Genomic DNA, 25904 nt, shown 5'->3' with positions numbered 1-25904 from the left:
TATAATTCGTTAACATGTTAATTCAGAAGGATTTAAGGGAAGTGAAGTAATAAAAAACAATCTCCTCAATGCTACGTGACATTATATTTATAATTCTTCACATTTCTTATCTAAAAAAAATCAAAACATCGCCTTTCCTCATTTTATATCTACGATTTTCAAAATAATTTTTTTATAACCTCCTCCTATTTTCTCTTCTCACTTGTCCCGATTCTCAACCACTTTCTTCAATGCTTCTGCTTGTTGCGCGTTAAGTTCAGTCGCAGACGATCCCAATCCAATAACAACTCCATTCCTCACGGCTTGAATTGGATTCGCACGAGCAGCAACTGCCGCCTCGATGGTGGAACCTTCAACATCCATTACCGCCATTGCGGCTGTTTCCTCTCTAGCCGCCGCATTCGTTTCCACCAACGCCGTCTCCGCTTTTGAAATCATACTTTCCTGTAGGCTGGCCACATTATCGGCAAAATTCCGATTGTTTATCTGTAAACGCGCTAAATTATTAGTGGAAGTGATAGCAGCCGCAGCCGCTTTACCAGCCGCTTCTATAGATGCTTTCGTCCTCTTAATCGCATTCTCAAGTATTGCGGCTCTATATTTCGCATAATCGATAGTAGCCCCTTCTGCAGCAGCTGCTTTCACCGCCTGATTGGTTATAGCAAGCGCTTCAGCTTGCAAATCTGCTGCAGCTTTCGAGGAAATTGTAGCTTGCTCGATCGCGACGCTTAGAGCGTTAGCCAAGGCTTTAGCATTGCTGGAAACAATTGACTGAATAAGAGTAGCTTTTTGAGCGGCTAAAGCCTTCGTGGCGGCATTCGCTCGAGCCATGGCCGCAACTCTGATTGCCTTCGCAGCTTCCCTGGCGGCCACACTCGCGGCTAACGAAGCTTCCGCCGAAAGCTTCGCTTTTTCCTTTACTTCTTTGGTAATCGCAATTTCCTTTTCAAACTTTGCTCGAGCGTCGAGTATCTTTATAATTTTCGATTGTAGCCGAGAACGAGCTTCTTTCTCCACCTTTGCCTTCGCTTCCGCCTGCGCAGCTTCCTCGGAATTAGCCTTCGCTATTGCTCGAGCTGCAGCCAAAGCTTTGGATTCGGACGCCACCAAAACTTCCGCCTTTGCTCGAGCTTCTGCTTCCTTCTCAGCCTTCAGCTGTGCTTCCCTAAGGGCCTTTAACTGAAGCTTCAATTGCCGCCGAAGTTCTGCCGCTTCTGCTTCAGTTTTCGCTCGTGCTTCCACTTCCGTTTTAATTTTAGCTTCTGCCTTTATTTTTTCTTCTTTAAGCAATTGCATTTCCTCGTTGGAGGAAATACTCTTCGATTCGTTTACTCCGCTTGTCCAGCTCCATGTTTTAATCACCGGGCCATTCTTCACGTGTGTTTTCGTAACAATCCGTTTATTCTTTTCATTCGCCGATTCTTCTTCGATCTTATCCCATTTCGAATTTGTGGTCGTTACGGCTCGTTTGATCTTACTTGATTCTGCGCCAATTTCCTTTTTATCCTTTTTCGATTTTTCCAAAGAGAATGGCTTATCTAGAATTTGAACTCCGTTCAAAGCTCCTTCTCCAGATTTCAATAATGCCTTCCCTTCTTTTATGTCAAGTTTCTCGTTCAAGGCTGATAAAAGCGCCGCCGATGATGCCGTACGTTTTGATACTGCTCGTGTGGACGAAGCGAAAAAATTATCAGCAGGTATCTTTTTATTTAATGTCTCTAAATCGATTTGTTGCTCCTCTGCGTTTCCATACTTCTGGTAATTATCGATTGAGAAACCCTCCAATGAAGGCGGTAGTATATATTCCAAATTTTCTATTTGACCATCATTTTTCCGAGTATCGAGGCTGTTTGCGAGTACCGTTCCCCGGTTTATAAACGCCCAGATGATGAAACAGACGACGAATATCTTCATCGTCGATGGAGCGACCTGCATTGATCATCGTTTTCACGATTCGTCAATTATATACCGTAGTGAACAGTTGTGAAAACAATTTTGGTTGGATGACGTATTGCTGATTGAAAAAATAGCATTTTTGGGCGGAATTTTTCATGGTAAAATCGGAATTTTTATTTTAGAATTATTTTAATAGATTATTTTAGTTAAATATTTGATAATAATATTATATATTATATATATATATTAAGATTGAAAAATTCAATATTCATAATTTTAACACATTTTTCTATATTTATAATTTTTATTATATTCTGCAAGCTGTTGAGAAATTTCTAACTCATTGGAATATTAATTCAATTTTGATGTTAGAATATATTATTGGTTTTTTCTTTAAGAATCTCTTTTACAAAATTCTTAAAGAGTTACAAAAGTTAAGGGATTTTATTGACCTGTCAGCAAGACTGAGCAACAGTTCGTAGCCTGAAGAGTTCTGGAGCAGAAGCCTGTACGTGTTTGATCATATACCGTCTCGAAGTCTCGCACTTCCTTAAATAAAATTCCGTATAATAACAATACGTGCACACGCATGCAATTCTTACCCCACTACCATGAATCTTTAATATCGTCTTTTTCATAAGTTTCATACATTGTATTTTTTTTCTTACACTTTATGTAACTTTTTTGACGTTGACGAATAATAAAAATTTCAGAAAAAAAATTATGAAAATAATTTTTTTTTTTTTAGATGAAAATAGAAAATTTTAGGAATTGTAAATAATATCAAAATTTCATTTTTTAAACAAAACATGTATAAAAAGAATTTTTATTTTGATCTTCAAACTTATTAAAAATGGAGAAAAAAGTTATAATCTTTCCTTTCGTGTTAATATATTCATGAGATATTTTTGGAGAGTCGATTCTACAGATCAAAACCATAAAAGTTGATGTACAAAAATATTGATTGAGACTTTGTTAAGTTAAGTTATGATTAATTGAAGTTTGCGTAGTGGAAGGAGCGGGATGGAGAATTAGACTGCTCCATTTTACATCATTGTTACATTCTGTTTCTGTTTCGCTTTACTTAATACGAATTTAAATTGTTTAATAATTTAATAAATAAGTTTCAATCGATATTTTTGTATACCAACTATTTTGTCTATTTAAATTCTAGAATCAAATATATTAACATATATACATTTATGTCATTTATTTTCAGCTTAATGGGAATTCTTTTTTTGGCATTGATTTATTAAAATAATTTTTTAATAATAATTCATAGATAACAAAAAAGTAATATTCCAATAAATATTTTTATTTTTACAAACAACAAGTCGTATACTATACATAATATATATTATAATATATATATTTTGTTGTTATTTAATTATATAAATTATTTTTATAATAATATATATTTTTTTGTTAAAAAAAAAACATTAATGATCTACTAGTACGAAAGATTGTTTAAAATATCAAGTTCAACTCGTATTGCAACTACTTATTTGTTGTCTATATGATTTGATAATATCGATAATAAACTTTCAAGTATTCCAAAGAAAATGACTATCGTTGAAAATTTTATTAATTTATTTATACTTTTTGTATATCTCAGTAAAATATTTGATATCAAGAAAAATAAAATAAATGAAAAATTTATTAAAATGTTTTAATATAACATAGCAAATTAATATCACTTTAATTCAATTTCATTTTGTAAGAATCTTATAAAATCAAATATTGCTATATATATATATATATATATATATGTAATTGAATTATATCACTATATATGTTTATACAGATGTACAAATATATATAAAAATTTTCATTATTATACTTACAATTATACTTACATTATATTTAAATATGACGTAGTATTTAAAATATATTATATATATTTAATCAAATCTTGTCAGTAAAAGGAAATGTCAATTGGAGGAATTTATAAATAATACATAAATTCTCAAATTGATTTAATTTTTTTATATAAATTTATATATATATAATATATATATATATTTTTTTTACAAATATTTTTAATAAATGAAAGTAATGAAAAATGAAATATTGAAAATATTTTTTTATATTTCTATAGAGATATTTTTTTTCTTTTATTAGCAGAAAATATAAAAAATGAAATATATGACATATAATCTCAATTATTAACGATTTGTAAAAAAAAAACAAATGAAAGTATTTATCTGCGATTAAAGAATAGATGTTTAATATATACGCATTTAAAAAAACAATATGATTCAGAAATGATTTATCTTTTATTTCCATCATAATCATAATAAAAATTAGATTCTTTTTTATTTCATATAATGACATTCTTTATTAAATTCATTCATTATTAAATATCAATAATAAAAATTACTCTTTTAAAAATAAATAACTTAATATAGTTGTTGAAAATTCATTATATAACAATAATATAATAAATATATTGATATCTTATTATTTGATATTTAACTCTGAAAATTGGAATAATCATTGCATATTATTTAGTTGTGCAATGAATCTTCTAAAATTTTCTTATATCATGAAATTTCATACATTTGTTATATACAATCTTTTTACTAATCGTGAAAAGTTAAAAGCAGATTGCGTCGAATAATCCTCGAATAATTGAATGTATATCTTTTTTATCACTCAATATATAATGATCTATATGAAATTATATATAACTAATATATATATATATTAGTTTGATTTTATAATACATATCCGTTTTAATGTTATTTTAATTAATATTATTTTATATTCAATGTTAATAAAAGAACACGATGTTATTAAAATAAAATAAAAATAAAAATGACATTCATTAACGAATAATTACAATAAATAAGATTCAAAAACATTAAAATACATTTTAAAAAAACATTTAAAGAATTGAAAAACATTTGATTTAGTTAAAAACTAACAATTATGATTTCTGATTAAAAAAAAATATATAAAAGTATTACTTCTTAATAAGTTAAATTTTTAAAAAAGTTCAAAAATATAAAAAATATTTTAAACAATATTATATAGAAAAATGGATAGGTATCAAATTTTATAAACATAAAAATTTTCTATAAGAATGAATTATGTAAAAATTATTTTAACATTATAGATTTGATCTTTATTTTCGTTGATAAATAAAAAATATCATAACTTTGATTCATTAATTAATAAGCTGTCTATTTTTTAATTTTTTAAATCAATGTTATCGATATTTTAATATTTCTTATTTTATTTAATATTTAATTTTCATAATACATACAATTAAAACATATATTAATATTGTAAATATTGTATAATATTATAACTGTAATAACTGAAAGAACATCCTATTACAATAAAAATCACCTATACATAATAATATGTACAATTTAAAAATTCTCAAAGTTTTAACGGATAAAAAATAGTGTAAAATAAATTAAAAAGATTATAATCCAGCTATAAAAATATAACAAAAAATAAATCTTATTGATATATTCTATTTATTTAAACTTGAAATTCATTAATATCATTATTTACTATAGCATCATCAAAATTGTTATTTTTAATTTAAATCACAATAATTCTGTCTAAAGATTAGTCAGTAAATAATTTCGCATTTTTATAACTAAGTAATTTATCATTAAATGGTAAATAACTGTTGATTTATTAACAATATCTTAACTACAAATATGCAATGCATCGAAAAATATATAGCAATGATCCATTTTGTTCCTCTTTTCCTCTCTATTGTAGTAACTATCCAGACTAAATTGCCCATCTCTTCTCGTTAATATTCTCGGTCAGTATTCTTTTCACAATAAATATTCATAGATATATTTCATAGACAATATTGAATATACTGTTGCATGTAAATAAATTATCATCAATCAATTATATTTTTTAAATTAAAAAATAATTAAAGTTAATTTTTTTCTAAAAAAAATTTTTATATAATTATATAATATAATGAAAATTTAGAAAATGTATCTAAGAAACAATCTGTACAAATAAAAATGTTGACCAAAATTGTGCGATATAACATGTAAAATATATATATATATATATATATATATAATTCAATAATTATCATTTAAACAATAGAATACTGATAAAAAAAGAAAGTTTTAGAAACATATATAATTGTTAAAACTAATATATATTTGCTTATTAAGAGTAATTAGATATCTTCCAAACATATTTCTTGATCCATATGGAAAATTTATCATATTGAAGATAAACACATATTACAATAAAATAATTTTTTAAGATATATGTTTATATATAGAATGAATAGTAATGAAATTTTTTCATAAAAGCATTTTTTAAATTGTTTTAAATTGAAATGTATTGTTATATTGAAAAATTAATTTAAGGAAAATTACTTCACTCTTTTTTATTATTATGACGGCTTTAATGATATGAGTTAATTATTTACAATGAATGTTTTGTGCAATATTTAATTTTATTATTAACTTAAATATGATTACATAATATAATTAATTAATATTTCGAAAAAAACATAAAATTAAGTTTCCATATAATATAATTCTAAAATCAAATAAAAAATTAGATTATTGAAAAATAGTAATTGCGATGAAATATTATTATATTAATATAATAAGAATATTTTGATATTTAATTTTATTTCTAATAATTGTTGTAAATCATTGACTGAAAAATAATATTTAATTTTTCTTAAAAAATTTTCACACATCAAAGAAAAAATATTTTATTGTTAAATAAAGACTTTCGTATGATCTCGACTATATTATTAACTATATTATTAATATTGTTAGAAATATCTATTATGTATGTTCTATTGAAATCAAATAGAATAGTGTCAAAACAACAAAATAAATTCGATAACAATTAAGAAATAGAATCCATAATTACAACATTAATTTTATGACTATCATCATCACCACAAGTACTCACAATCACGTAACTTGTCCTTGACATAATTTGGATTGTATTATTACTTTCATTGTTAGATTCTGAGCAACTTTGCAAATTATTTATGACAAGAGAATTAATAATATGTCAAAATCATCATAATTTCTTATTATTTTTTATTATTAATAAATTCTTTATCAATGTAGATAATTAATAATGTTTTCATAATAATATTAAATTAGAAACAATAAAATGTATTTTATTTATAAATACAATATTGAAAACATACATATATTTATTATATTATATACAATCAAGTCAGATTTCATCTTGATATTTGTTCTTTTTTAATTAATTTTAATGAAAAATTATATTAATTAAAGCTACAAAAATTTTGTTTTAATAATAGATATTATATTTTTAATGAAAGTTACTTTATTAAAAAAACACTGATTTTTTTCGATTAAATATTTTACAAGTTATTATAAGTCAATATGTTTATTAATGTGTTTATTCAATGAAATATATATACCTATAATATTTATATATTAAATACGTATAAGATATTATTCTAATTTTCAAAATAAAAATAATATTTTAGTTTTTTTGATAAAATTAAATATATGACTATGTATATATACGAAAAACAAATCTTTCTTTTTGCATTATTATATATGCGAAATTAAAATAATTTTTAAACTATTAATAAAAAAAACTATTAAATAAGTGCAAATGAAGTAGATTTTTAGTAGATAATTTAATTATTACAATTTATAACACAGTCATATATATTACCAACTTTTGTATGTACACGCAATATAATATATATAATTTTTAATTAATTATAAATATATTATACATTGTAAACTTGGCAAGAACAATTTTTTTTATATCAATCCAAATCAAATTCCACAGAAAACATTTATATTTAATAAAATATATAAATTAAAAATTTCAAAAATACTTAAAAATTCAATTAATAATAATTAAATAATGACAAAAATATATATTATTTATTTATATATATTACAAAAGTATATTTGAACGTAAATTAAATTATTTACTAAAAATTTTCTCTAATGTCTTTTAATTACATATAATATGCAATACCTTATTTTATATGTGAATATTATACATTGCTGATAAGAAATTCTTTGAAAGGAATGTGGTCAATTTTTATTTAATCAATTAATTTTTTCTGATAACTAAATATAATTATAAAAACAAGCCAAAATAGTACAATAGCTAAAATTTTCATATTTACAAATAATATCATATAATAGTGATTGTGAGTAAAAAAAAGAAGTATTTTTTTACTTTGTACCAACTTGGAAAACTTTTCAGCAATATATAGTATTTACATTATGTATGCATTAATTAATTATAAGTAATGATTAAAACTGAAATAGAATTTATTTCTTATATAATAATAAATTGATTTCAGGAATTACAATTCATAATTTATTATAATATATATCTGCTTAAACTTTCTATTAATTTTAATATTGTCAATATAAGTGATATATTTTTCAATATTATGTATTACAAATATTCAGATTCTTCAATAAAATTTTATAATAAGAAAATTTTTTAATAAAAATGTGAAAAAAAAATAATATAAATTATTAAATAAAACAAACATGTATAAGCTGTATGCTTAATATGGAAATTAAAGACATTTTTTATTTGTTCAATATTTAGAAATTTGTACTTAATATTTAATTACATTTATATCTTATTAAAAATAAGTGTAATGGAAAATGAAATTATGAATATATTCTTAAGTTAATAGTTAATGTTCATATATTTATGTTTATCAAATTAAAGAAAAAAACATATACATGTAGAATATCACAAATACATGACTTCTGAATTTTATATTTAAAAAATGCATATAATAACTTTATTATCGAAAATATACCAAAAAGATTTTGATTTTATTACAAAATAGTTGTATAGAAGAGATAATGTATATTGGAAAAAAATGTGAATAATTAAAATCTTTTTAATAATTTGTTTTATACATAACAAAACTGATTGATAATTTATACATTTAATGACTAGTGTATATATAATTCAAGTTATTTATACTTTGTAACTTAGATATATAAAATGAATTTAACTAAGAAATTAAGAATAATATTTAGAATGTCAATATATTTAAGCAATATTTAGAGAATGGATTTTAGATCAAAATAAACATAAAAATTGATATACAAAAATTATTACAAAAATTAGTTAAAGTATATTTATTCATTTATAAATAATTTATGTTAGTATTGGATTAAGATATTATTGAAATAGCTCTATCTTTGTTATACTCTCATTCTATCTTCATCTTGTATCATTTAATAAAAATTTAAATTGTTTATAACTAAATAAATATGCCTCAATCAATATTTTTGTATATCAATATTTTATTTATTTTATTATTTGATTATTAGAATCAAAAAAGAATCTTCAAAGTTGTTCTACGAATATTTTAACACCCTTTATATAAATGTAATATATTATTCTATATTATTTTGAAATATTTAAAAATGTTAATAGAAGAATGTATTTCTATTTATGTAAATTCTCATTTTATTTTAATATTTTCATATTTACAATATTTTGCATGCAAATCAAATTAAATAATTTAATATGAATTTTTATTGAATTGAAAATACGAAATTTTCAAATCTTTAATTATTGAATCTGTTATTGTTGATACAATTGGATTTACTGATTTAAAACAAATATAAGTAAGATATATTTCAATAAAATATAGCTTATTAACATTTTAAAAGTATGTATTTATTTATTTATTTATTTATTAACTAATATAATTTATAACAATATAAAAATCTAATATTTGTTAATATTCTTACATATAACAGACTAGCCAAAAAAAATTTACAGTTTATTGACAGTTTATTGATTTCATACAAGTTGTTTTATTATAAATTTTAATGAAAACATATATGATATATACCAATTAGTGTTGTAACTTAAAAAATAAAAAATTTAGCTAATTTTTATCATTATGAATACATTATATTTATTAAAAGACATCATATTCTATTTATTCACAGCCTATTTTATCATTTTAAAAGAGTTATTATACACACTTTTTTTTAAATACATCATCTCTTCTATTGTAGCATATAATACTAATTTTAAATGATATAGTTACCTTACACAATAAATATGAATTTTATTCAATAAGTGCAAATCGTTCTTGCCAAATATAAGTTCTGTGTTGAATTGTTAATATTGGATTAAGAACACGTTCTATACAATTTATACGGCTTCTAAATCGTTCTCTATCTCTAGCCATTTCTTCCCATGGACCTTTTCGAGCTGCACGATAAGCATAGTCCCATTGGACCATTATATGAATTTCTGGATTTAAATTAAATTTTACCTATAATAAAAATCTTATTAATTATTATTTCAAAATTATAATAAGCAAGTTTAGATCATAAATGATTAATTACTTTTTGAACAGGAGATCGTTCGTCTTTATAAGTTTCTTCGTCTTCGCTTATTTGATCTTCATCATTTTCTTCTTCACTATCTTCAAGATCACTTTTACAAGTTATTTCGGAGCCAGTTTCAAATACTACACAATAACTATCTTCTGAATCAATGGAACTTTCTGATACTAATCTTGGTCGAAATGTATCTTTTTGTACATTATATCTATTCTCAACAAAATCATGATGAAAAATATTTGTTTGTTCTGTACATTCGAATATACTTTTCATTTTTTTAGAAAAATTAGGTATACTTTCATTAATATTTCTACATATTTTTGATTTTTGAATTTTGGGTTTTATATCGGCAAATGTATATGTTACAGGTCTCACTGTCTCTTTTACAATATATTGTACAGAATCTATTGTATCTTCATCTAAACTAAAACAGTCTTCTAATTCTTTATTTTTTGTTGTACGAGATACTTCTAACTCTTGCCAACATTTAAAATCATTTTTTATATCTATAGCTATATCATGTTTAATGCGTTCTTTTCTATGTCTTGTTTGGCTAACTCCAGAACGTCTAAGTTGCGATTTTGCTCGTCCCCGACCTCTACCTTTCGCTACTGCATTAAGTTTTTTTCGTTGCTTCGGTGAGAATGATCGTTTAATTATTAAATCCGATTCAACAGATTCTGTTCTATAAAAGCGATCTGTTATACTATTGAAAGCTTTTTGCAATACCTTTATGAACAGATTAGAAACTATACCTTGTTGGATTGGTTGCATACTTAATGTATTTGTACTAGATGTTAAAAAAGAATTTATCTTATCATTCATACTATTGTTAATATAATTAAAAAATTGTTCCTTATTAAATATATGCTTATTATAAGTATCTTCAAAATTATAACAATTTTCTTTAGTACATATTTTTTGTATGTTTTTATCAAAATAAATGTACTCAAACATTTCCTCTTCTCTTGGTTTCTTCAAATTTTGAACTGATATTAAATAATTACAGTTAGTTGTATCATATTTAATATTCTCCTTAATAAGTGATTCTTTTTTATCAGATCTCTTTGCATATTTGTTTTTGCTATCAATATATTCATAATTAAATTTTAAATTATCATTCGTATTTTTATTAAAAATTTTATTTATAGATTTTTTTTCATCAAATATATCATTATTCGTATTTTTAACAATATTTAAAGATTCTTTTATATGAGCATTTTGAATATATACATTATCAGTATTTAATCGTTCTTTTTTATTTGACAAATCTTTAAAAAGATCATATGGAATTATACCATTATTGTTCACAACTGTTACAGATAATGGATAATTAATACTTGCTATAAATGAAGCAGGAACTTTAGAGAATTGTTCCCAAAGTATATTCAAAACATTAAAGACACTATGGAACATATTTTCTTTTTTTGGATTTGACATATTTCTTTTTTCATTCAGTACATTATTTATTGAATACATTTTTTCCATTGTTGTTTCTAGAGATAAACCCTGCATAAAATACATATTTAATATTGAAGCAAAGTTGCTGCAAAAAAAAAATATTTAAATAACAAATTTAAATTTTTGAAAAATATAATTTAAATTTTATATACATACATCATTCAACACACTGCTGCTTCTTTACAATTTTTCTCGATTTTCATAAATCTTCTTTGTTTAGCTGTAAAATAAATTTAAAATATTGTTTAAAAATAGTTAATAAATAATAGTTTAAAAAATTGTTAATTATGAATAAATAAATTAAATTTAATTATTGTGCATAAAAAACGATAAATATATAAATTATCAAGTATTTTCTAAAATATTGCTCAAAAATATAATCTTTACATAATAATAATTTATATATGATATAGTATATATCACTTTTCAATATAAGAATTTTATATAATAATTTCGCTATTTTAATAAAAAATAATAAATTTCAAATTATTATGTTCAAAAATATACTTGAAATCGATATAATGTTTATAATCACGGATATTTCCACATTGCACATATATCAGACATCAATTAATCAAAAATTAGTAAATAATATCATATATATATTATTATATTTCAACATAATTTTAATATTATAATATTAAACACAATAATATTAATTACATAAAATATTATTTTTTGTTCATTTATACATACTACAAAGATAGCCTCCACTGTGACAATTATCACGTATAATATTTTGTTCGCAATATGATAACTGATTATTTGCAATACCACACTTTTTATATTTTAACAATAGATTTGTAATAAATCTCTTTACTTCAATCACAATATTTTGTTTTAATTCTTGAATAATTTCGAAAGATTCCATTGTAAAGTGATACATGATTAAAACACACATTTCAACGATAATTCTTAAGCGGCCATTTTCAACTAACTGATGCATAGGTCATTTATACGCATATTGTAGCGGCGCTGTTGTAATTGATTCGCATTTAAGATATAAATTTAAGAAAGATAGAATAAGTAATTTAGCAAAATAAAGTCTTTATAATATTTGAATATAAAAAATAACTTTTTTTGAAATAATATGTAGAATTATTTTATGTATATCATATTAATTCAAATCGATAAAAGATAAAATTACACAATTTTTAAAAAGAAATATGCAACAATTTTAATGAACTGATTCATAGCTGATTCATAACTTAACTGATGAAATTTTTAATTTTTCTTAAAATTCATACTTAATATAAATTATGAAATAGGTGTATTAATTATGTAAAATACAATCTTAATAATATAAATACATTTAAAAAATCAAGAAATAGATTTGTATCAATTTTTATTGGAAATGCTTTTTTTGGTACTTATTTCTAATGATATTAGCATATATTTTCATAAGAATTATAAATTTATAATTGTAATTTATTTTACATTAAATGCATATGATTCACATAGAAATAATGTAAGATATATAATTTATACTACTCTGAAATAGGAATTATTTATAAGTATTGCAATCCAATACCAAATTGAAATTGTTGCAATACATCACTCCTGACAAATAATAAAGGCATAACTAAATTTAACTCTACTCTCGCTATATTTCCAAGTTTCATTGCAATACCTCCACCAACTGCACAACGAACATTTTCTTTAAAAATTTTCATATTTTCTTTATAATCATTAGCTGCAAATAATGAGAAATTATTTATTTCTTAAATGATTACAAATTAAAATGTAAAAAATACTTTAAAGATATCATACCAAATTTAAAAGTAAAATTGGATACATTTCCACCATTGATAAAACCATGCAATTTGAACAGATCACCAAAACCATTACGACCAGGTCTAAATGGTAATGGTGTGTACAAATGCAGTGCAAGAGCCCAATATGCATCACCACCAATAGAATTTCCATCATGGCGAGGTCCACAACCTCTCATATCAAATCCTCTCAGATTTAATGGTCCACCCAGAAAAAAATGATCAGCAATATTTATTTTCATGTCATTGCTAATTCCTCGAAGCAATCCAGATTGAAAACCCAGTTGGAAGGTCTGATAAAAATTTTTTAATTACACAAATTATATATAAAAAATAATTTTAAATTCGAAAATACTTGCTAGACATTCATATGGTGACCAATTAGTTTGCATAGTAAGTTCATTTTTAACAAATCCTATATCTCCGCCAAGACCAGCTACTTCTGTCGAAAATTGCACTAAACTTCCCATAGTAGGAAATATTAACGAATCCCTTTTGTCAATAGAACAAATATGTCGTAGAGCAGATTTTAAATTTGGACCACATTGCTCTCGAACGCGAAACGATACTTGTTTAGAAGAAATTATTTCCCTATATGTAGCTTCATATTGCAAATTATGCTTTAATGTACCTGCTCCATCTGGATTAAGACCAATATCTAATAAAAAACCTTTATCACATTGACTAAAACCAGACCATGGAAATCTATTTGATGTGTTAAACACACTACCAGTTAATCTATAAGAAAAATTATTAAATATAAATTTACAAGAACACTTATTTTTAATTATTAATTTTTAAAATGAAATAATCTTACATACACTGTATGACGCCAATTATCTATAAATGGCTTAACAGCAGATATACTTATATTAGTTGAACTTTTTGAACCATAAGAATATTCCATCTGTAAACGTTCTCCTCTTCCAAATAAATTGGGTGCTTTTGCATGAACAATAACTGAACCTTCATTATTTCCAACCATAGTACTAATTCCACCTGTTAAGCGTCTTATTTCACGTACCATAAAAGTGACCTGAAAAAGAACATGATTTTAAAGTTTCTTAAAAGAATATATATTAATTATTAAATAAGAAATTCATGAATGAACTGGAAAGAATTAAATCTGAGAAATTACTTATTTTTTGTTGAATTATTGTGTAATTATATAGACCCACTTCAACGCCTTCTGGGGTAGCACGAGGACCCTGACTGGTATCAATGTAAATTCCAATATTTCCAAAACATCCTAAACCTTGTAACTTTTCTCTCACTTTATAGGCACGTAAAACAACATCATAAAAATCTTGAGCTTTAAACAGTTCTATTACTTGAGCTTTTATTATATCATCTTTCGTTCTTATAAGCCCATCTACATGTATTCTGTCAACTCTTGCCTAATTTATAATATTTTAAAACTAGAGTTATTAATTTGTAAAATTATTAATTTAAAAAAATTAATGTTTTATATTTATATTAATACCTTTACTGAATGAAGATCAATGGGTTCCTCTTTCCTTTTTTCAAATAAATTCATCTTTTCCTGAAAATATAAGGATTAAAAATAAAAATTTAAATTATTTTATGTATTTTATGTATTTATATTATAAAAAAAATTAAATAAAAAATATAAGAAATATTAAATATATTTTAAAAATATATATATATCACTTACAGAATTATTCTTTCTAAAATTTTGTTTTTCAGTATTATTACTTGAAGTTTCATTTATATTTCTGGACATATTTGATTCCTAAAACATTAAAAAGAAAAATGTAAGTCATTACATTATATTTTCGTTAACGAAAAAAATAATGAAAAGAGAATTTTAATTAACAAATACATAATAACAATCTGTATAATGAAATTAGAAGAATACAAATTTAATAAAATATTTTATAAAATTACTATATTCAAAATAATAGTACTTAAAATTATTATTAGAAATTACTCATGCTGTAAATTAATAGTTTTTATTTTAGGTTATATCATAATTTTCTAATAATACATGTGTACCTTTGCATGAACAGTTCCCATTTTTCTTAGAAATTAAATTAAATTTCGTTGTTTATATAAGAATTCACATTAAAGTATTATAACAAATTTTGTTGAATCTCTTTTAATGTTTAGTAAAAAATAAGAATAAATTTTTTAAATCAAATATTCGGAATGACTGAGAATAAATAGTGTCCCATTTTCATACCGGTTCTATGATATCGCCCTCTGCATACCGTGCTTTAGATAATTATATTAACATAAACTTATAAAATTTAAAATTATATAATAATATTTATATAAATATTTTAATAATAATTTAAATTTTATTATTATTATAGAATTTTTTATTAAAATTATATTATATATATTTAATATATAATATATAATATATTTGATATATAATTATATATAATGAAAAAATTATTATTACAATTTCATAAAAATATTGTATACATTCATATAAACATCATCAATTATGAAAGTTGAATATATATATTTAAAAATATTACAAAATTTATAAAAATTACAATTAAATATCGTCATTAGTTATGCATAAAAAAAGTAAATTTTACAGTAATATTAATAACAATATACGTTATTGATATTAAAAAACTCCGCATTATTTAACAATTGTTAATTAGTATATTTTACATAAATATAATAAATTTAATTCATGTTTAAAAGTTAGTCCAAATTTATCAGAATATATTATTTGAATGTATGTAGGAACTTTAAATAGAGACTTATTAATTATATTATGAAATTAAACTCTAAAATAATTTAACAATTGATGTTTATGAATAATATAATAATTGAATAAATAAATTATATTGTAACAAATAATTTTTTAAATCAAATATATAATTTAATGAAAAAGATAAAAAATACAAGTCAACATAGAATATTTATATTTCTTTAAATAAAAATTAGAAAAATAATTAGTTTTCTTTTTCATTCGTGAAGAATATAATATAAAATTCATGTTTATATATTTTTCAATAAAAACTTAATATTAAAACTTTATTATAATAAAAATATTCCTTCTTTTTAAATAATCATAAAGATATAACTGCAAGAGTTTTTTATATGATCATTTTAAATAATTTTTTAAAATGATCATTTTAAATTACTTATTAAATAAATTAAATTATAAAAAAAAGTGTTATATACAAACATTTCATATTGAAGAAGGACTAACTTTAATATATATTAATTTTTATGATGGTAGATATACATATAAAGATTAATTATTCTTTTAAATAAAATAATATAGTTTATTATTTTCTATATTTTTAAAAATGATTAATTTATGAGATTTTTTTTTAATTTTATAAAATTTAATATGTAACAAAATAAGAATAAGAAAAACATTGATTTACATTTCATTTTATCATATACATATAGTAATTCACAGTGAAAATCAACTACTATTCAAAACGGAATAATTTTTTTAGACCAAATAAATTGAATTTTTTTGAGAAGCTAGAAAGATTTGAAAATGCTAGAAATTTATTAGTTAATGTATAACAATTTTTTAAAAAATTTTTTTAAAATATATTATTAATTGGAATTGCGAAAAAAAAAAATAAATCTCAATTATTAACTTTTTTATTTGAGCCTATAAAAAAATTTAAAACGTATATTTTATATATCAATCTAAGTAAATTATACATTCATAAAGTTTCAAAATCAATTAATGCATAAAAAAAATTATATTGAAAAATGTAAACATTTTTAGATTTATTAGTTAAAAGTCGAAAATCGTGAAAAATTGCGAATTTGAATATGTTTGATCTTTTGTAACTCATAATTAATGAAATTTTGATAAAATTTTATGCATATAACTTATTTAATCTATTTAATGTACAATTTTATTTAATCTACAAATACTTGTTTGTTAGATTTAACTTATTTAGATTATATTTACATTTTATTAATATTTTAAAAATTTTTTTAAACTTGGATAAAAAAATTAAAAATTATAATCTTTACTTTCTTTCTTATGATTTTGACCAATAATAATTTTTTTTTAATTTTTAATAAATTAATATCTAATTAATATCTTTCGAATATGTTTCTAACATCTAAAAAGATTCAATTTAATTTGTTTAATTCAATTTTTAGAAAATTTTTCCATTGATAAAGAATAACTGATTTTCACTACGAACAACTTTATTTTGAAACTGATGTTCATATGTTCTCTCTCTCTGTATATATATATCTACAGAAATATATATATATATATAATATCACATAAAAATTATTCAATTTAATGATATTTTGCTAAGTAATAAAGATTAGATATTTTTTTTCTTTTTTACATTTCAGATTCCTTTTTTCATTAAAATTGATTAACATTTATTTATTAAATTAAAAGAAATTTAATCTTATTTCAACATAACAAAATCAAAAATATAATTTGATAAAAATAGAACTGTTATTCTATTTTCGTTTCATTTTATGTAATGCAAAATTATGTAATACAAAAATTGTTTATAATTTAATAAATAAACTTCATCAAACATTTTTGTATATCAACTTTTGTTTAGTTTCCATAATTACTATCAAATTTTCTATTTACTTCATTCCTTTATATGTATTATATATTTTTATCAATTTATTTATATATTTTTAAAAATTGTCAGATCAATGAAATTAATATATGTGACTAGAATCACAATTATAATTTTTTTTTTTATTGAATTTTTTATTTTTTTGATCTAAAAATGATCATAATGCGGCAGGACTAACACGTGAATGTGTGTTAGCTGGTGATACAGGACTTCCGTGAATTTCTAAATCGAATTCAGAATTAGATAAACTATTTCTCATGACTCTATTCCATCGATTTGTATTTTCGTTTAATCTAATTAAATGTTGATTTGCATCTACATCAGTAGATCGTTCACAAGCACGAAGCATTTCTTGTTGAATAATTATTTCATTAGTTATATATGCTTCGCGTCGAATTTTATCTCTTAACTTCGGATTCATATCGGGAATACACCATCGTACTAATATCATTACAAGAGCAACAATATTCTGGAAAATATTGATTTTATTAATAATTAAATTAAAACTTTTAATTTAAATTAATTTCAATGATAATAATACCTCAAAAACAACAATGAAAGCTAATCTTGCCGCAAGTACATGCCAAAACATAATAGTATATTGATATTTATTTGATGAATCGGGTGGTTCCCTATAATCTGGATATCTACATATTTCAACTCGTTGAGATGTTGAAAATGGTTCAGTACCGTTTTTTAAATCACTTGTATTAAACTTCGAAAGAGAATGATCTAGAAATCCTTCTAGAGAATAATTATCAGAGACAATTATTCGATAAACTAATCTAGGTATAAAGTTCGAAGTAAAAGCTATAATGAATGCCTAAAAAATTTCAGTTATAAATATATCAAAAATTGTATTTTTTTTATATAAGATATTTTTTATAAGAAATCTTCAATTATTAAAACTTACATTAGTTATAACAGATAATTTAGAAATGGAATCTAAAATACGGTACCATATGCCTATATCAGTAACACGTTGTCCAACTGGTCTTCTATACATTGTTAACAATTTTTTCGCATCTAATCGCATTTCAAAAACATTATTCAATAATGCAAAAAATGGTGCTAATGGAAATGCAGCAACGAAGATAGTAACAAACCCATATTGTAGCACTGTAACATATAAAATATTAAGATTTAAATATATTTAATCACATGATTTAATTTATTTCAACAAATTTAATACCGATACCCATTTCTAAATATTCGGGAAATAAACTTCTTGGACCCCATTCCACTAATTTATAATCCTTAACCCATTGGAGATATTTTCTAGTAGTAATTTTTCTTTGTCCATCTTCTGTTGTCATTCCAACATGTACTTTTAAAGTATTTAGCCATTTGTAAAATAATGGAAACAACATTTCTAATATCGTATTCATGGCCTGCTTGCCAATCATAATAATGCTTAGTTGTATGCATAATTCCATAAGGCAACCACCAGGACCACATTCTTCTTGTCGATAATGAAAGAAGCGATTATAATTTCCAGGATAACCAACGAATTTTCCTTTAAAAAATGCTATATAAAATATGGAAGCATAATAGTTAACAAATTCGAGTAGATATATTTTTAATGTTAAACTATCATCAAATTCAGTTTGGGTTCGAAGTAGTTCGATCTATAAAAATGAAAATATATATTATAAAAAAACAAATTAAAAATAATAATTTATGAATAAAGATATATTGTTATTATGATATAAAATACCTCTGTTAAATATTCAGCTAACCAAACATAAACCCAATTAAATATTATAATGCAACACAAATTAATACTAGCAGCAGTAGCTGTAGTAAATAGTATTGCATAACTTGTTACCATAGGATGTCCATAAACACTTAAAGCAGTCAAAACAGACATTCTATATAAAACGACGCCTAAGACAGCGGCCATTGCTATTGCAATCTAAAATAAATGTACATAAAAATAAATTTAATAATTTTAATTTTTTCCTAATTTTTACAAACCAGCAGCAAAACGACAGAGAAACTGAGAATTGTAGCAGGAACTCTCATCTTCCAAAAGGGAACTTTTGGTTCTTCTGCATTTGTGATAACATTGAGCGATTTTTTTTTTATATGTGCTAAACGTGCTAAGTACTGAGGTCGAGGATGTTCCTCTTGAGCATCTAAACCAGTCAAATCCCATTTATGAGTAATTTCTGCTGAATATCGTTTCCATAATTCCAAAAACAATGTAGCTAGTAAAAAATAATAAAAAAAATAGTAAAATATATATTATATATTTTATATAACAAATTTATATATATATATATATATATATAAGAAGTATATAGAATATATAGTATAGAATAATTATATTAAGATTACTATTACATACCCCATAATGACATAAATATAGAAAAAAAAACAGTAGATGGATTATCAAACAAATATGTAATTCTTGCATGTAAACATGTTTCTTTTAAATCCCAATATCCACAAAAATGATCACATAAAGGACACATTTCAATGGTACCATTGCCATTGCAAATATCTTCACTTGGTTCATTAGAATATAAAGTTGCACAACTGTATATGAAACATAAAAGACCAACAATACTAGCAGGTATCAACATATGTGTATAAAATCCAAGCCAAGCAAAGTAAAGTCCAATTTTTACTCCAAAATACTCTTTGATGTAATCTAATGGTTGATAATGAAGACATTTCTTTATGCTTGCCCATTCTTTGTATAAGAGATATCTCATAGAATCTGGTGCTTGTAAATCACCCTAAAAATAAATTATATTTTAAATAAATTATTTTTATCTAAATAAATATTTATAATATTTTAATAAATATTGTTTATTTTTTTATATTTTTTATTTTATTTTACAATTCGTAAATTTCTAATATTATATAATATTTTCAAACAAAAACTTTCTTTTAATCAAATTTAATTTATCAAATAATAAAAGATTTATTAACTAATTTATTTTATTAAAACTAATTATAAAATATAAAAATAATAATTGATTTATTAAAAAAATAGAAAATATTTATTATAAAAAAATATTAAATATCAGTAAAAATAATTTTTTCTAAAATTCTTTTTGTTAAATGAAATTTTCATTGATTTAAATAATTATAAATTTTAATATAAATATATTCTCTTCTGAATAAATTTTCTTTTTTGAAAAATAATATTAAAAACATTTAAAAAAATGAAGATTCAACAAACATACTTTGAATATTATTCTTTTTTATATAATATGTATGATATAATGAGATTAAAATAGTATTTTATTTTTATTTAGATATTATTTAATTATGAAAAGATAAAATTGAAAAATAAATTTTTTTTAAAAGTCAAGATTTTTATCTCTAATTAATTTTCTCTAATTTTTTGAATAGATAATTAAAGTTCAGTTTACTATTTTTAATAGGAAGGAACTAATTATAAGCACCTCAAACCATTGTTCAAATCATATTGAATATAATAGCAATAATTTTATTTTTTTATACATTAGATATTCTTAATTTTTTTTTTCATAATATATTATATTCTAATATATTAAATATTATTTAAACAAAGAAATTATTTAATATATATATCATATTTAATATATATATTTAATACATATATATATGTATCTACTTATTCTCTATAATAATTATTATTTATAACATTAATTTTTATTTAATAATTATGATTTATATATAATTATAATTATATAATATAATTATAATTTAAATTCATAAATAAAAATAATATCAAAAAAATAATATTCTTATAATAAATATAATTCTTTTATAAAATTGTCATTCATAATTTATTTAATTTAAATTTCTCATAATAATTATTTAATTAAATTTCTCTGTAATTTCTTATTTAAAAACTTATTTATACATTATATAAAAAAAATTATTTATATGCAAAAAAGCATATAAATAATATTGAAGATTATTTATTTAAAACTTTTAACATAAATTTTTTTTCATATAAAAAATGTTAATTGATAAAAGTATTCACGAAGATTTATTCAACAATTTAGTAATATTTCTTTAATACTTCTTAAAAAAAAAGTTATTATAGTTATAAAGTTATTATATGTATAAATAAATAAATATATATATATATATATATATATATATATATATATATATATATATAGGAAATATAAAAAATATAAATATATATATATATATATATATATATAAAGGAAATATAAAAATGGATATTTAATTGTCTATATAAGAATTAAAATGAATTTGTAGAAATAAAAAATATTTTAGACTGGAGAACTTCTCTTGTTAATAATCTATTGATACCTATTTTATAATCAAGTTCAATCTTTCTTTTTCTATATAATAATAGTTTAAACTTTTAATTAAAATATTAATATTATTTTATTTAGCTATATTTTTCTAGTAAAAAAATTAAGGATACATAAAACAAAAAATAAAACATAAAACATAAAAATATATAATAATAAAATAATAATAAATACTATATACTCAGTTATTAAATACTATATTTGTAAATTTAAAAACTTAAAATAAATATAAAAAATAATATTATTTAATAAGTAACTATATATATAATTATTTTGATTCAAAAATATTATTATAATATTATTATTATAATTTTTAACAAATTTTATTATAATTTTTATTTTAGAAAAAATAAATATAAAATCATATTTTTTAAAATATATTTTTCTTATTATATTGTGTATTCTATAAATAAAATATTTACAAAATATTTAAAAAAGCAACACTTTAGAAAATTTCTGGAATCTTAAACATGATATACCAACAAAACCCATGATAAAATAACAAAAAAACAATTATTACTAAATATAAAAATAATTAAATAATAATTAAAAAAAAATATAATTTATAAAAATTAATTTATAAAATTTGTTTTTATTTTCTTTTATGTTCATATATTAAAATAATTTAATTAAAAAAATATAATTTCATTTTATTTTTATATTTGTATTAAAATTCAATTATTAAAAGATATATTTTATTAATATAAATAAGTATATAAAAATGAATTATGCAACACACAACAAGTATAATACACAAATCTTATATATCACATTGTATTCAATATAAGATCAATATAATTGAAAATGAACAACTAACCATTAAATTATTATCCTTTATTATTGTCCTTTAAAAATTTTTCAATATATAATTGATTGTTTGGGATATAATAACTTAAAATGGGCAAGCATAAAATAATAAGCTTTGTTGATATTATCATATATAGATAGTTTTCTAAGTATTCAATATAATAATCCTATAATGCTAAAATTTCTGAAGAAAATATGAGTATATATATGTAACTTAAGCGTAAGATTAAAATAATTAGCATGATGAATACAGAACTTAAAAAATACAATGAAAAAATAAGGAGTGACTTACATCATGAAGAGGATATGCGGCTACGTATGCCTTTTCCGAAATCAATCTATCTATTCCAAATGCAAAATCGTCATCCTTAGTTTCAGTAAATCTAGTTCTATCTAAAATAAATTGTACGATTCTAGCACGTGTTGCAGTAGTAAAAAAATTTGGTGATTCCAAATTGAATAAATATTCTTTATCACGACTATAAACAGCTGTAAAATTATGTTTCAAAGTTGGAAATATTGTTTGGTTTACATAATACTTTTTCATAATTCTCTTGAATAATGAATTGACTTCTTTAATTAATGTGTTACTATGATTTTCAAGAATTATCATATTAGGTAATTCTTTCATTGGCAATCTAAGTTTTAATATTTCAGCATATCGTCTTAATACTTTTTTAGGTGCATGAATTTTTATGAAATGTAAACCATTTGGTTCTGCTTGTTCATATTCTAATTGTAAACCTTCTTTCTCTAAATTTTTTTCAAATATCTAAAAATTAAAAATGAAAAATTAAATCAAAAATTATATTTCTAATTATATTATGTATTTATATAAATTATATATATAACTTACACGTCTATATTCAGTACAATGGTATGTTTGAGCTTCTACATTATATTCATCCCAAACAAGTATAAAATCAATTGTACGAATTTCATCACGAAAATATAAACTAAAAATTGTTCCACATTTTGAAGCCTTATCAAAAAAAAATTAGATGTTTCATATTAATTATTATTTTTATTTTTAATTGTATTATCTTTAAAATATGTATATAATTATAAACTTATAAATTTACCGATCTTGAACTTCTTTTACTGTTTCTTAAATCTGTACAACTACCATCAATGATTGTTTCATTGGTATCATTATTAAAAGTTAATGTATCGTCATTATGTGTTTGTTGAATATCTTCCATAGAGATTGCACTATGCATACTATGTAAGGTATTCATGCTTCCAATATTATTTAATGAAATATTAGGAACACTTTGATATAATGTTTGTACAGATCCTGCATTTAAATTACTTTGTATTGATCGATAAAGACTTGCTTCAGATATATTATTTCTTTGTATCCATGGTGTAGAAACTTCTTCATCTTCTTCTTCCATATTTAATTGAATTGATCAATATTCAAATTCTATTTATTTGAATCAAATAACATATACTACATGCAAGCCAAATAAAAAAAATTTATATATAAAAAAATATTATAACATAATTATAAAAACATTTTAACTAATAATAAATTGAATTTATATTGAATTTAACTTATATTTTACAAAATAAATGAATATTAAGGCATAAATAAAATAATGAATAATAATAATATGAGCAATTAAAATAAGTAAAAATTATATTAAGATTTATTAAATTTGTATTATTTATATAATATTTTTAGAGAAAAAATAATAAGTGATAAAATAAATTTTTAAATTTTAAATAACTATAAATAAAGTTATACTTTAATAAAAAAATATAAATATTTTTATATGGAAATTAAAATATACAGTATATTATTATGTATATAAAAACTTAGAAATAGATAATAAATTCTAAAAATAAATATTATGAATTATTTTTAGTATTTATCTCAATTCTAAAAAAATGCATTTTTCCATTTAAAAAATATAAATAAATTTTAATACAATATAAAATGTTAGATCGTATATTGTTAATGTAAAGCTAATTGCATTAAATTTTTTACTAAAGAAATAATAATTAAAATTTATCCTTACAAAATTTTTATAATATTTCCATGAAACCTTTAATTCCGGATGCTGTTCAGATATGAAGCAGGAAATTGTCACATAATTGTGTTGATATTATAATTCCATTACACAGTAGTTTTAACCTTTGTTTTACTATTTATATTTTTGAATAATTAATCTAAGTGATTAATTTATGTATATTTTTATAAACATGATATTTTAGTACGTTAATTTTATTATATAAAAAAATACGAAAAAATATCATGTAATGGTGAGATAAATACATATAATATACATTCATATATAAATGTATATGCATCTCGCGAATCATATTAACATATAAGCGATACAACAATGTACTAAATGATTACGTGATCCATAATAAATTGATGTCATATAATTTTTACTTATTTTGTAATTTACTTATTTTTAATTTTTACTTATTTTTAATTTATATAAATTCTAAATTAAATAAATAAATTTTTTCCTATAATAAAATATAAATTTAATAATTGATTTAAAAAATTTAAATTTATATTTATTTATGTAAAGGTCACATTTATTTAATGTTCTTATTATATATTTATTTTGAATAATATTCTTTAAATATTATTAAAATTATTATAAAAGAAAAAAATTAAAAATTTTGTTTTAATTTATAAAATTTTATACAATTTAAATTATAATTTTTTATTTTTTTAAATGATAATAATACAAAATTATTTTTTTATATAGTTTTTATAAAAATGTTAAT

At 21.2% G+C, this 25904-nt stretch overlaps 4 protein-coding genes across 9 annotated transcripts; all 4 read right to left on the bottom strand.

The window, feature by feature from the left end:
- Positions 1-65: 65 nt before the first annotated feature.
- Positions 66-1935, bottom strand: LOC105736830 (uncharacterized). Its single transcript, XM_012493291.2, has one exon. The coding sequence runs from the start codon at positions 1933-1935 to the stop codon at positions 199-201; it is 1737 nt and encodes a 578-aa protein (XP_012348745.2). The 3' UTR covers positions 66-198.
- Positions 1936-9551: 7616 nt separating this feature from the next.
- PPP1R15 (Protein phosphatase 1 regulatory subunit 15) lies at positions 9552-12656 on the bottom strand. Of its 4 annotated transcripts, none has more exons than XM_086909776.1 (4): positions 12411-12656; positions 11871-11934; positions 10257-11762; positions 9552-10183 (listed from the first exon to the last, which is right to left on the bottom strand). In XM_086909776.1, exons 3-4 carry the CDS (start codon positions 11739-11741, stop codon positions 9974-9976), a joined length of 1695 nt encoding a protein of 564 aa, XP_086765902.1. In that variant the 5' UTR covers positions 11742-11762; positions 11871-11934; positions 12411-12656; the 3' UTR covers positions 9552-9973. The 4 variants fall into 4 exon arrangements, with proteins under 4 accessions (XP_086765902.1, XP_031775612.2, XP_086765896.1 ...); XM_031919752.2 differs by having other exon boundaries at positions 10257-11799; positions 12411-12653; XM_086909770.1 differs by having other exon boundaries at positions 10257-11799; positions 12378-12476.
- Positions 12657-13042: 386 nt separating this feature from the next.
- LOC100863743 (sorting and assembly machinery component 50 homolog B) lies at positions 13043-15727 on the bottom strand. Its single transcript, XM_003698339.2, has 8 exons — positions 15503-15727; positions 15162-15239; positions 14970-15029; positions 14665-14883; positions 14308-14522; positions 13846-14224; positions 13485-13779; positions 13043-13407 (listed from the first exon to the last, which is right to left on the bottom strand). The coding sequence occupies exons 1-8, from the start codon at positions 15521-15523 to the stop codon at positions 13223-13225; spliced, it is 1452 nt and encodes a 483-aa protein (XP_003698387.2). The 5' UTR covers positions 15524-15727; the 3' UTR covers positions 13043-13222.
- A 230-nt stretch (positions 15728-15957) lies between these two features.
- On the bottom strand, positions 15958-25410 carry LOC100863866 (anoctamin 1). Of its 3 annotated transcripts, none has more exons than XM_086909740.1 (11): positions 25178-25410; positions 24236-24540; positions 24010-24135; positions 23446-23925; positions 20408-20801; positions 20035-20267; positions 19775-19972; positions 19256-19685; positions 18971-19176; positions 18599-18880; positions 15958-18526 (listed from the first exon to the last, which is right to left on the bottom strand). In XM_086909740.1, the coding sequence occupies exons 2-11, from the start codon at positions 24389-24391 to the stop codon at positions 18215-18217; spliced, it is 2817 nt and encodes a 938-aa protein (XP_086765866.1). In that variant the 5' UTR covers positions 24392-24540; positions 25178-25410; the 3' UTR covers positions 15958-18214. The 3 variants fall into 3 exon arrangements, with proteins under 3 accessions (XP_086765866.1, XP_086765854.1, XP_086765861.1); XM_086909728.1 differs by having other exon boundaries at positions 24236-24606; positions 25178-25317; XM_086909735.1 differs by having other exon boundaries at positions 20035-20195; positions 24236-24606; positions 25178-25317.
- Between the last annotated feature and the right edge of the window lie 494 nt (positions 25411-25904).

This window comes from Apis florea, unplaced genomic scaffold (assembly GCF_048593485.1).
Source record: "Apis florea isolate Af1SG1 unplaced genomic scaffold, ASM4859348v1 contig_1789_pilon, whole genome shotgun sequence".
Lineage (NCBI taxonomy): Eukaryota > Metazoa > Arthropoda > Insecta > Hymenoptera > Apidae > Apis > Apis florea.
This window is presented reverse-complemented; position numbering and strand designations above follow the sequence as displayed.